The 12,826-nt window shown below is 40.6% G+C and overlaps 4 protein-coding genes and 2 non-coding genes across 6 annotated transcripts; 4 read left to right on the top strand and 2 right to left on the bottom strand.

The window, feature by feature from the left end:
* Window positions 1–512, bottom strand: CBG27331 (the record flags this gene model as incomplete). Its single annotated transcript, XM_045238625.1, has 2 exons — window positions 1–95; window positions 236–512. The coding sequence occupies 2 exons, from the start codon at window positions 510–512 to the stop codon at window positions 1–3; spliced, it is 372 nt and encodes a 123-aa protein (XP_045098460.1).
* A 744-nt stretch (window positions 513–1,256) lies between these two features.
* Window positions 1,257–2,461, top strand: CBG05626 (the record flags this gene model as incomplete). Its single annotated transcript, XM_002638534.1, has 4 exons — window positions 1,257–1,342; window positions 1,393–1,468; window positions 1,512–1,945; window positions 2,005–2,461. 4 exons carry the CDS (start codon window positions 1,257–1,259, stop codon window positions 2,459–2,461), a joined length of 1,053 nt encoding a protein of 350 aa, XP_002638580.1.
* A 5,075-nt stretch (window positions 2,462–7,536) lies between these two features.
* Window positions 7,537–7,608, top strand: CBG28990. The gene has a single exon. It is a non-coding gene (tRNA).
* A 122-nt stretch (window positions 7,609–7,730) lies between these two features.
* On the top strand, window positions 7,731–7,802 carry CBG28946. Its single transcript has one exon. It is a non-coding gene (tRNA).
* Window positions 7,803–9,548: 1,746 nt separating this feature from the next.
* On the top strand, window positions 9,549–10,717 carry CBG05625 (the record flags this gene model as incomplete). The annotated part of the gene is made up of 4 exons (XM_002638533.1): window positions 9,549–9,841; window positions 9,890–9,995; window positions 10,045–10,220; window positions 10,525–10,717. 4 exons carry the CDS (start codon window positions 9,549–9,551, stop codon window positions 10,715–10,717), a joined length of 768 nt encoding a protein of 255 aa, XP_002638579.1.
* Window positions 10,718–10,853: 136 nt separating this feature from the next.
* CBG05624 lies at window positions 10,854–12,260 on the bottom strand (the record flags this gene model as incomplete). Its single annotated transcript, XM_045238624.1, has 4 exons — window positions 10,854–11,095; window positions 11,425–11,484; window positions 11,534–11,993; window positions 12,045–12,260. 4 exons carry the CDS (start codon window positions 12,258–12,260, stop codon window positions 10,854–10,856), a joined length of 978 nt encoding a protein of 325 aa, XP_045093001.1.
* Window positions 12,261–12,826: the final 566 nt, after the last annotated feature.

The raw sequence follows: 12,826 nt of genomic DNA, 5'->3' as shown, positions 1-12,826 counted from the left end.
TCAATATGGTCGATTTCTCGAGTTGAGCTGTTTCTTTTTGGGCTCCAATGGCACTGCTGGCTGAATTCTTTTAGCGACCTCGTCCCACTTGTCATCTGAAGCCGATGATAAAGCAGATTCACTGGCTGATGACGTGCCAGAAATTCTTTTCTCTTGATTTGATGCGCTGCTCTTTTTTTTTTATGTTTTCTAGGTGCCTGAAAAATGAAAATCAGCTAAAATTAGGTAATCCAACGAACCATATATTGACATGGGCGGTAATTCAGATCGACGGGGTTTTGTTGCGGCAGAAATCGAGATGGAGGTGGTGGTGACAGTTGAAGGGAGAGCAGTGGCGTCAGAATCCCACGTGGCTGCTCTTGACTCCATACAGGCCGCTGAATTGGTTCGAAAGTGTACATATTACGTGCTGGCGGTGGCTTTTCATCTGTCCAGTGCTCGTATCGAGAACCGCACGGCATCTCGTTGCGCCATGAGTCTCTATGATATACTGATTGTTGTTGCCACGTCATCTTAAAATTTTTAAGGTGAAATTTCAGATAAATTGATGGAAAAACCTACCGAAAATCGAAAAAAAATGCCAAAAATAAACTAATACGGTAAGTTTAAAGGAACATGACATAATGACATCGCTTGAGTCTCGCCACGAAGAGAAATTTGGAAATTTATACTGTAGATGTAGCCGTTTTTATAGCAAAAAACGGATATCAGAACAATAACAACTACGACAAGAATAAAAACAAGAATAATTCGAAATACTCTTCTCTCCAATAGAGTGGCTCTATCCGGAATTTCGATGTCCATAGAAGTTTCCAGATTTTCTGAAGCGGGATTTATTTTGCTAAACATCCTGTCAGAAGCGAATTTTTAGAGTTTTTCAAGAATATGACAGCTATGTCGCACGAAATTTCTGCTTCATTGAACAAGATATCATAAGACGATGGCATGCTTGACGAATCGTCAATGACGAGATAATTGTTCAGTTTTTAAGAGCCTCGCAGAAGATTCTTTCTGTCTGAAAATCTGAGAAGAACTTATTTTTTCACTGTTTCGACCAATTTTTCCTATATTCTTCCAGCCGATTTTTTCCTTTTTCGTTCATAACTCAAAATTCCGCCAACAACGACACTCCGGAATCCCGCTTGCGCGCGGTGTTTAGCGTAAACCTACACACAGCTGCTTTGCCATTTTTACACTGCGTACCGCAAGATTTAAGAGATTTTCGCTGATTTTTCACGATTTTTCTTTTCAGAACGATGGAGGCTTGGACTCAGTTCTTCATACGAGCCGGTATCCCAAAGGAAATCGCTCAAAAATATGCAAAAACGTTCCAAAATAATCGGTAAAGACTTCAAAATTAATTTAAGGATTTCCTAACGAATATTTTTGCAGAATCACTAAAGAAATGCTTCCGGAACTTGACAAATCGACGCTCTCCGAGTTGGGAGTCACTGCGATTGGAGATCAAGTGAGGAAACTTTTCTCTTTAGAATTCCAAATCAATTTTACAGCTCTGCATTCTTCGCCGCATCAAGGCAGCAAAATCAGCCATCGAGCGTGGAAATGACGACGTTGACGAAGTAGAAGCACCTCCGAAAGCCGCCCAGAAAGCGAGAATCACAGCGCCAAACTCGGAATTCTCACCAGCCAGCGAGCATCGTCGTGGCAAACCGCCACCGGATCGTCATGAGATATATCATGTCAAAATGCCAGTGGGCAATACTCACCGGACTCGTCAAATAATGCGAAAAGCTGAGGAAATGAGAGAGCAAGGTCTAGCAGTTCGTGGAACCACCGGTGTCCGTCAGGGTGGTCGTTCGGTGTCGCCAATTGATAAGAGCAGTTTGGCAGCGAGAATGCAGAGAAAACAAATCGCAGAGGTCTCGTCTTCAACGGATCGACGAGGATCCAAAATCTCCAGAATCGCTCCATCAGGCATTAAGAAGTGAGTATTTCTGTAATTTCCTAAAATTTTTGGGTTAAAATAATCTCAAAACCTTCCAGAACTATATCCAATCGCCCTTCCCTCACCTCTCGTCTAACACACACTGGCCCAACTGGCTCCATGCGAATTCACGTGGATCCCAAGAAGACAACATCGTCTCGGATAGAAGGACGTCTTCAGAAGGTCGTCTCCTCTAGAAACAATACGGAATCTTCTGGAATATTCATTGGCGATGAGGAGGACTACGAGATGGATGGCCTGTTGGATTATCACGAGGATGATGAGTTGCCATACGAAGAAGTGGAAGAGGAGTATGAAGAAGTGGTCACCGTTCCAGTTCGCTCCAGAATCTCATATGGAGAATCGGATCGGATTCGAAGCACCGTCACTCTTCCAGCTTCTTCTCATCACCAACGCCATCAACGTCGTCACGCCGTCAGAATGTCATCGCCACCACCACCGCCACCACAATCCACAATTTTCGATCGAGTTACGTTCAACAATCAGCGGCGTTAATTGAGCTTAATTGTTAATTGATTTCATTATAACAAGGCTAAAAATGGGCTTGAAATTATTAATTTTTAGCTAAAAATTCGGCCTAATCTGTTCAATATGACCCATTTTCATCCCTTTTTGCCTCTTTCATCACTTGTAACCCCCTATGACAGGACTCTTTCTCTTATTAATAAGTCACACCTTCTTCATATTCATTTCTTCTTACTTTTTCTTTTTTTTTCTCAATACATAATTTTTTATATTATTCGCTCTATTGAGCACCACACATTCCCCCCTCCCGTAAAAAAAAGTAAGTATTTAAGTGGCACACACTACCCGTCGAGAAAGAGAGCCAAGAAGCCAAGAAGCTCCGCCCACAAACTTCCTGAGCTCGCTCTGGCAAACGACGAGACTCACCACGCCTACTCTCGCTTTTCCATCAGAGAGAGCTCATTGCCTTTTTTGCGTTCGTTTTGGACACTACAAACTACAATAATTTATTTCTGGTACATTCTAGGAGATCTCTAATCGTTAAAGAGATTTCCGGTTGTCTAGGCATCCGTCTTTTTTTCTCAAGAATTTTCTGAAATTTTCCAGCTCACGCCCTTGTAATGAGTTTGCACATCGAATGAAATCAGAACTACTATGCCTAATGGTCTGCCGATTCGACTGATCCTTCTGCTCCTCGGCACCATTGGAATGGCAGGTAAGCTGAAAAAAGAAACGCTAAAAACCCCAAACGGAATCGAACCAAGTTGGGTTGGAACCGTAGCAAAACCTGGTGCGCCTCGGGGTACACCAGGGGAAAAGCTTGCGATTGCGTATAGGAAGGTGTGGGTTTTTTCGATTGAGAAGGGTGGGGGTTGAGCTCAAAGTGCACCACGACGAGAGAAAAATTAGTGGATCATTGAATTAGTATTCAATTCAAATGCGAGGGTTTTTTAGCGAAAAAAGATTCATAAATTATTCATTTATCTGAAAAGAGATTTGCATTTCGGGAAGCTGGGAGGGTTTTGTGGGGTTTTTGGCGAGGTTTGATGATATCATTTAGGATAGGGTGGATTTAAAAAAGGGAATACTAGGCCACAGCAAACTCTAAACTTTCAGACAGAGACTAAATATGTAGCCAGCTGATACACTACATTTCTAGTCGGTTTTTTATAGCCCATTTTTTTTCATAAAATACTGCATTTCCTCAATAGTAGCCCAATTAAACCTAAACCAACTTTGAGCTCAATTATCTCATTTCCTGTAAGAGATATCAAAAATAGGTCAACTGATCAAATGTTTATCATAACATAACTAATATTTTATTAGTCAACAAATTTCAAATATCTCTCATAGGAATCGAGATAATTGAGCTCAAAGGAAACGTATAGAGTTGCATCCTATCACGCCCTCTACGCTCAGTTAAAGCTCAATGTCTCATTTCCTGTATAAGATATCCAAAAGTGGTAAACTGACAAAGCATTTCTCATAACATGACCAATATTTTATCATTTGACAAATTTTAGGTATCTCTCACAGGAATCAAGATAATTGAGCTCAATTTGGTGGTTTATATTAGAGGACATACGGTGCCTGAATTGCGTTTTTTTCTGATTTCCCAAAATGTCAAACATACTTTTTTCCAAATTTAGCACAAATTGAAGATTTTGAAAGTCAGGATCACACTATTTCAATGCGCCGGGAAACGTCTGTTAGTCACAATGCCAGCGATCAGAACTTAAAGATCACTCATATGACTGGAACGTTGGCGTATCTCAAAAAATCCTTTTCCTTTCTCCTTTCTTGCTCCCAAAGCATCATTTTGTAATCGAATGCCAATTAGCGTCCTCTTGAATACCTAATCGATGTGCTTCTCCAGTCTCGTTACATGCTCCTACCCACGTTTTTATGCTCTTTTCATTGGACATAGACTCTTCCCTGTGAAGGAAAAGAGAGAGACTACTACAAGTCATAATCCCGGTACTCTGAGAGGGTCATGGAGATGTTAATTGGAAACATAGGGAGCTGGCAAGGGGAAAAAGAAAGTCATCATTTTCTTGTTGAAGCGAGCTAATTGAATAGAGTAGAAGAGTCAAGGGTTAGGGGTGCTGGGTCAGGATGGATGGCATGGTTCATGAGGATTGAATGTAGATCACGGTTGTTCTGACCGGCGGAACCTCCAGGTCTTTCAGTTACAGATAAAATACAATAAATCTGAAAAGTTGTTCAATTTCATTTTTCGAAAACTTTGGTCTAAGCCTAAGCCCAAGTTTGCTGATTTTTAGCTTGAGAAAGTAATTGAAGTTTATTTAAGTACCGTAAAACCTGTATTAGAAGGGCCCCTTTAATAGAAGGGTCCCTCTAATAGAAGGGCCCTCCGAGACCCTCCCTTTCAGAGAAGGGTCCTTCGAAAGTGTCTTGGAAAATAGAAGGGCCCCACACTATCATATTTGAGCCAACTTTTCTCGGCTCCTAGGCTAGATATCCAAAATGTGTCATTTGATAAAATTTTTGTGATAATAGAATTAACAATTTTTCAGTTGAAAATTTTCTTGTATCTTGGACAGGACCCATGATAAACGGGCTTATAGTTAAACGTTAGAGGGCCCGTCTATTACAGGTTTTACGGTATTTTGAAGAGTCCCATTTACTCGACAATTTCAAAATCTCAGTGTTTCTAGTTAGAAATATATTTGTGAAGTTTAATCTGAATATATTAAGTCATTTCTACAAGAAAGTGACTTGCAGTTGTAGCTATCGCAAACCTGTAACAGAAGGGATCACACTGTTGAGTTCCAGCTAGTTTGTTTTGCCTCTTATCCTAGATATGAAAATTTTGTCAACTCATAAAATTTGTGTGATATTATGATAAGCAATTTATCAGTTGACCACTTTTTAATATCTTTCACCGGAACTGATTTAAATTGGCTCAAATTTTAAAGTTAGGGGCCTTTCTATTACAGGTTTTTCGTTATAATCCCACGTTCCGATTTTCCAACTATATTCTCTTCTCCCACCAGCACCACCCAACCCCTCTATTTTCCAGGGGTGTCCACTTCAGAATACATTCAGAAGACGTTGACGTCTTCCGCTTCCTCCCTTCCCCGAAAACTTCTTCATCTTTTCGTCTCTCTCTCTGTCAAAAAATTAGCGAGTAGGAAGAGAGGACTAATTGTTTGAGAAGGACCAAAATAATCGAATTTTTTGCCTTTTTTCTACAAAACACAAAGAAAGCAACTCCTTTCTGACGTCTTCAAAGAAATCGATGAACACAAAAAGCGGGGAGAAAAAGTGCTCGTATTTATTGGGTTATAAAAATGTCCAACTTCAGTTTTTATGGACTTGAAGGAGAAAGTGGAGGTCTTGGGGACCAAAATGGGGGATCGTAAAAAATTCTAAAAGGCAAAACGGATGTAAAATTGTTATGGCTGAGGGTAAGCGGGGTTTCTAGGCCTCTAGTTACAGTGTCTTCTATGTCAAATCAAAAATTCTAGACGATTTAGTATGCCTATGCACTTTTGGGGGCTCTTTTCGACATTTGATCTGTTCACCGGATGCCATCCGGAGGCAAAAGGACACCACCCCACATTTCTTCGTCTTTCTTTTGAGTTCCGGCTCAAAGGCGGGCATGTATCCCTTGCCAAGCAAAGGTATGTAATATAGAAGGGAAGGAAGAAAAAAACATAAGGGAGTTTCGCGAAAATTTATGATAGATAATCCAAAACACCATCCGGACAAACAGACACCCCGACAGACCATCCTGCCGTAGCTTTCCATCATTTTTGAAGGGATAATTGTTACTACTAGCCAACCTCCTTGATGCGGTTAAAAAGGAGAAGGGTGTGTTGCATAGATTATATATTACACTACTATTACATTTTCCTCCTTCTTCTACTCTTGTTCTGCTCAATTTATAATGCTGAATTCGTTGGGTATCTGTCGAAGACGTTCGTCTAGAGGGAATCTGGCAATTCGTAGTGACTGAGGGGTGTAAAAATACAGATAACGTAAAGCCTGTAATCGAAAGGCACCCCATAATGCCAAGTTTGAGCTGGATTATCTCGATTCTTCTGCAAAATATCAAAAGCAAGTCAACTGAAATTCCCGCCAAACTCTTATCCTTTCAGCTTCGCTCCAATGTCTGGAAGGTTCGGATTGTGTGCTCGACGCATCGTGTGGAGAATGCTCAGGTGTGGCGTGTACCCGAGTAGTTTCACATAATTTGGACGATAATCGGGAAGTTGCACTGACCTGTTTGCCCTATGATACGAGGTGAGAATTTTTTAAACAAAAAAGCTTGCTGTATTTGCTCTAATAGAAGCCCACCCAACTTTAAGCTTACTTATTTCGGTTCGTATGAGAGATATTCAAAATCTGTAAACTGATAAAATATTGGTTATATTGTGATAAACAATTTATCAGTTGAAAATATTCTGATACCTTTTGAAGGAACCGAGATAATTGAACTCGAAGTAGGGTATGGAAATCTCCATATGAACTCTGTTCCTGAAATTCTGAAATTTCATCATGATATCAGCAACATTTCATTAGTTAAACACTTTTTAATATCTCTCACAGAAAATGAGATACATAGGCTCAAATTTGACTAATCGGGTGGCGTTTTATTATGTCGAAGTCGTCAGGATTTGTTGAAGATGTAAAACTGCAAATTTCCCAAAAAATCAAAAATTGAAATTATCGTAAGCGCTATATCACTACCTAGGTTAGGTTGAGGCTGACAGAAACTACTGGAACGTCGCCAGAATTCGTTAAACTTCAAGTTATAGAAAATTCAACAATTATCTTCTTCAAACTCCATTCCGGTCTATAGAAAATGCTAAAAATTTGGTTCAGGCAGAGCACAAGCTCAAGCTATCAGAATTTCGGCAACTTTTTTAAAAAATTTTCTATCTAATTACACTTTTCTGAAAGCCTTTGTGGCTAATAAGCACGATGTGTATTATGAAAGCGCGGGGCAACACCACAGCAAACATATAATACACAGACAAAAGTCTCTACCTCCCCCCTCCACAACCTCGCTGACCACACTATTCTCTGTCCGTTCTCGCGATTCTTCGTATCAAACGCCTGCGTCTCCATTTCCAAGCGGGGGTATAGCTCAGTGGCAGAGCATTCGACTGCAGATCGAGAGGTCCCCGGTTCAACTCCGGGTGCCCCCTAGTTTCTTTTTGGCTTTGTTTGTAGGAAAGCTTCTCTAGTTGGTCAATGAATTACGTTTATTTATTGAGACCGGCGCTTTCCCACGGCTGCTTGTTAGTCGCTAAACGCTATTCTCTCATGTGGGGGTATAGCTCAGTGGCAGAGCATTCGACTGCAGATCGAGAGGTCCCCGGTTCAACTCCGGGTGCCCCCTAGTTCTTTTTTACTCTTAAGTTACAGTATTTCTCATCTCATAAATTTGCAGGAACTATCGCAAGCCTCAACTCGAGGAGCAGGGATGCCGAATACATGGAGATCGGCAGATTTGCATATGTTATAGCCACGATTACTGTAATTCCACATCACCCACATTCCAGTCTTTCTACGGTTCTCTCTTGTTTCTTCTTCTTTCGATTTTTGTGTTCGATTTGCAATGAAAAGTGAAATTTTTTGTTGTTTTGCGATTCGGTGGTGGGGAAAAAAGTGAAAATTCGGATTGGAACGAATGAAACAAATTATGACAAATTACTGTAGAGGGGGCAAACGGGTTGAACTATGCATAAATGGAAATGATTTTTGAGGTTTTCACCTACTTCGATCATATGGTTTGATTCATTGTGTTAAACGACCTCTTCAAGGTTTTTAGCTAATTTTACACTGATGGTTGGTCATGGCAACATCTGGTACATTTACATTTTTTAGAAGCTGTGGAATCTTTTAGTACATTCTAATCGAATTTTTGAATTTGTCTGAAATTTCTGAAGGATACTTAAAAATCATTTATATACCATTTGAGAAAGTTTGAACTACCGTCAAACCTGTAATACATGGAAGGTCTCCCTAACTTTTAAATTTGAGCTTATATATGTCGGTTCCTGTGAAAGATGCCTAAAATGGGTCAACTGATAAATTATTGGTTACTGTATCATTTTTTAATCCGTTTATTATTTTCTGCTATCTTTTACAGGAAATGATATAATTGAGCTTAAACTGAGCGCAGAATGTAACTCTATACGTTCCCTTTGAGCTTAATTATCTCGGCTCCTATGTGAAATAACAAAAATTTGTTAACTGATAAAACATTGCTGATATTATGATAAACATTTTATCAGTTGACTACTTTTTGTTATCTATCACAGGAACCGAGATAATTGAGCTCAAAGTTCGAAGTTAGGGTGCCCTTCTATTACAGGTTTTACGATATGGTTTCAGACTTCGTTCCGTTGCTATTAACGGCAACTTGCCATCTTTTGAGCTTATCTGGTGCCTTAACTTCAACAAAATATTTATTTGCCTTCTTTTCCAACGTCTTCATTTCCTCCCAAACCTTTCCTTATCAATCAACGTCATCAGAAGACGATGGAATGACCTCGGCAATTGTTTGTGGCAAAAGATTCTCGAAAAATTTTTTGAAACGAAACTAATCGTGTGTGTGTTTGCCGAATCAAACAGTCAAGGTTTCTTCATGCCTAGACCCTCATCAATTGTGTTGAAGATGTATAAGAAGGATTCTGAGAAATTTTTGAGTAGAAAGCGTCACGCGGTGATTGATGTCTGACTGTAAGGCATCACTAATACCTTATAGTCTGTTTACTATCTGAAACTTTTGCAGAAAAAAAACTCTAAACAGTCTCAAAGTCTAGATATCACTTGCTAAAGCAATTCAGAACTTTTGTTCTTATCTCCCAAACAGGTACATGTTTGGTACAGATATTGCAACTTTGGGTTTTCCAAAAAACCTATGATTTGTAGTCTGTGACCGTTTAGCTACAATAATTACAAAGACTTACCGATGAGGACTCCGCCCACTATTTTTTCCTGTGATGACTTTTTTGTTTTTGTCAAACTGTATTTTTTCGTTTGTGAGACAAAAATGACCTCCCGCTGTTAATTTGGTTTCTTACTTCAATACTTTTCCTTCAATTTTTGTTTGGTTACCTTTAAAATTTTCCTATTCCAGATGCATTTATCCACATCCATTCTCTTACTAGCAGTTGTGTTCCTTGGTTTGCCAGAGGGCACTTTTGAGTGCGCCACCAACGGTCTCTGTGGTTACCAGCCGGGTTGCGGAGCCTATCAACCTCAACCCCAACCAGCGTGTGGATGTGCTAGAAGCTATGGATGCGGATCTTACGGTTGCTACAGACTTCGTGCTCGTGGAGCCAAGAGCTATCAGCCAAAACGTGGGCGTAGCAGAGTCACTGTCTCAGGAAGCGCATCTGAGGAAGCTGATAGAGAGGTGTTGAAGCAGAGGTGAGTGGTTTGCTTGAATATCGGATTGTGACCCTCCAAAGTTTTCAGAATGGCCATGGAGCGTGTCCGCAGGAAGGAGCGACTCACCGAGTCTGAGGAACTCGACTTGGTTTCCCCATCTGTCTCCAGAAACCGCCATTCTGACGAACCAATCGTAAGCATGGCCTATCACCATCTTGGCATCAACCAGATAGTTATTTTAGAACCCAGACCGCGCTTTCTACGAGTGCTGCCTCGACCGTAAACTTCCTGACGCTTGCCTGTCCAAGTGCTCGTTCGGAGCTTTTACCAAGTCATCCCTCCAAGCCATGTACTTCAAGCAAGATCCATGTCCATTGGATGCTATGAAGGAAATGCAATTCTGTGCTGCTCAGGGAAGGTGAGCAGTTAGTTTGGAATAGTGACCATATTTCATTCAATAGAAGCTCACCCATCTTTGAGCTCAATTATTTTGATTCTTGTGAAAGATATCGAAAATGTGTCAACTGATAAAATGTTGGTGATGTTATGATGAAAAATTTATCAGTTGACCCATTTTTAATATAGTTCAGAGTAAACGAGATAGGTCAACTCAAAGATGACGGTTTGGGTGGGCTTCTATTAGAGGAACAACGGTAGTTAGGGTTCTTAAAAAGGCGACTTATAACTAGATTTTCGATTTTCTAAAAAATCCATGCTTCCAGAGATCATCGGGCCTGCTGTGCACGTAACGGAGTGACCACCACTTTGGCCGGACCGAAATGTCTATCATTCTGTGACCAACGACTCGGACACCCACAACAACTGGACATGTCCTATGTCCCATGCTTTGACAGATTCGAATCCATGAAGTCTTGCTTTTGGCACGACATGACCAGATATTATAGACGTGTGTAGAAGTACCTTGTTACAAATTGTTTTTTATACCATACCTCAGTTTCCTGAATCCTGTTGAACCTACTTTCCACCCCCCACATCACTACCATACTAATTGCTTTAAATAAATCAATTTTATTACTACGATTAAAGAAATCTACACAAAATCAATAAAATTCTTGAAATCCTTAAAATCCTCCTCCTGGATCATCATCATTCCATCCGGTTCGTGTCGCTTCATGTGTAGTTGCAAGTGGTCACTTCTCGAGAACTTTCTGGAGCACTCCTTACAAGCAAACGGTTTCGCTCCAGTGTGCTTTCGATAATGACGCGTGAGTTCATCGGATCGAGCGAATCTCCAAGAGCATCCAGGCCATTCGCAAGGGTATGGTTTTTCTCCTGAAACATTACTATTGAGATTCCCGCATCCATTCTTTCCCCTCTTATCCTTGACTATTACCCCCTTATCCGCGCACTTAATTGACAGTTTACAATCAGTTGCCTGAAAGGCGGCCGCCTAGGTGACTGAAGTACCCGAAGAAGGTCAAATATTGTTATAAGCAATGACAACTGTATCTGAGCTCAATGTATCTAATTGGATCGGAAGCCTCACAGCTTCCGGTCCTCTCTAACGGTATGTTTGTCACCAACGGAAGTATCGTGTTACCTATGCCTTTTGGCGGAGAGAAGGCAACATGATGGATTACTGTACATGAAAAGGCACTTACCGCTGTGAACACGCTCATGAGCTGTCAGGTGCGAGCTTTTGGTGTAGATTTTGCCGCAGCCTGGAAAATAAGAAATAGAAAATTTTCAATAAGAAGATAATTCACTCACCTGTATATAGACACTTGTGTACCCTTAACCTATCCAGCGTTGCCTTATCCCGCCGCTTACTTGGCACCTTCTTCGGCTTCTCAGTACTTTGTGGATGGTAGACTCGTCCTCGATCTTTCAGTGGAATCCTAGGATCTTCCTCTTCCTTAACAGACAGGTCGCTAGAATAGGAGTAACTGGATACCGAGGCGGCTGGGGATGGTATGAAAAGCTTCTGATCATAGTGGAACGGTGTGGAGGACTCCGAGCCAGAAGAAGCTGTATGGTCTAGTGGTTGCTCCTGATGGTCTCTAGGGTCTACTGGAAAGTTTGTTTGGTTGTTGTTGGCAGGTGTAAAAGGAGGATCGAATGGAGTTTGTTGGTCCATATTTTGAATGTTCTCCTCAAACTGGTTCATTTGGGTCTGATGGTTCTGGTGGTTTTGATGATGATTGTGATGGTTGTAGTGTTGTTCAATAACCTGAAAACTTGGAATTGAAAGTAGAGTATCCCAATTTTCAAATCAACCAACCTGATTATTCACCGGTCCAGTATGAAAATGATAATTATGCACATTGATCACCGGTGCTCCAGGATTCGCATAACCCTGTGACGAACCTCCAGGCGACCCATTTCCAAAGTGGTTCTGTTGATGAAAGCTCTGCTGGTAGTTCTGATACTGATGATGCTGATGATGTTGATTATGATAGTAGCCATGTGAACTAGATGGGACTATACTAGAGTACATTCTGAACGAAATATTTCATTGGGAAGGACGAATCCGAAAGGTACGAGTGGAAGAAGAGTACAAAGTGTACACACATAGACATACATGTGTAAAATTTGTATGTGCCAAGAGTGTGACGTAAAAATATAAGCTAACAAATACTGGAACGCAACCAGGAGACTGATTTTATGACTTTTCGAAATGTAAAAGGAGAATTTGTGAATGAAAGTAGAAGAAGAAGACGTAATGTTTGTGCAAAACGGTATGTTTTGTTATTATTGTTAAGGAGGTAGGAAAAATCAACATAACATAGGAAAAGTTGAACTAGATGGGTAGCAGGGGTAACGCAGACTTGTGATATGGAAGCAAAACTTTTTCAAGAATTTTGGGAGCTTAAGGATATGTGGTCTCTCAGTTCCAAGCCAAGCTAACTCTCTAATGGAGTGCCTGTCAACTTTGAGTCAGTTTATGTCGCTTCCTATTGAAGATATCAAAAAGCGGTCCACTGATATAATGTTCATGACTTTATGATAAACAATTTATTAGTTGACTAATTTTTGTCTCATCAAAGTGGAGATAATTGAGCT

The sequence above is a fragment of the Caenorhabditis briggsae genome (genome assembly GCF_000004555.2).
Source record: "Caenorhabditis briggsae complete genome, chrV, whole genome shotgun sequence".
In the NCBI taxonomy this organism is placed as follows: Eukaryota; Metazoa; Nematoda; class Chromadorea; order Rhabditida; family Rhabditidae; genus Caenorhabditis; species Caenorhabditis briggsae.
The sequence above is the reverse complement of the archived record's forward strand: the minus strand, read 5'-3'. Positions and strand labels throughout refer to the sequence as shown.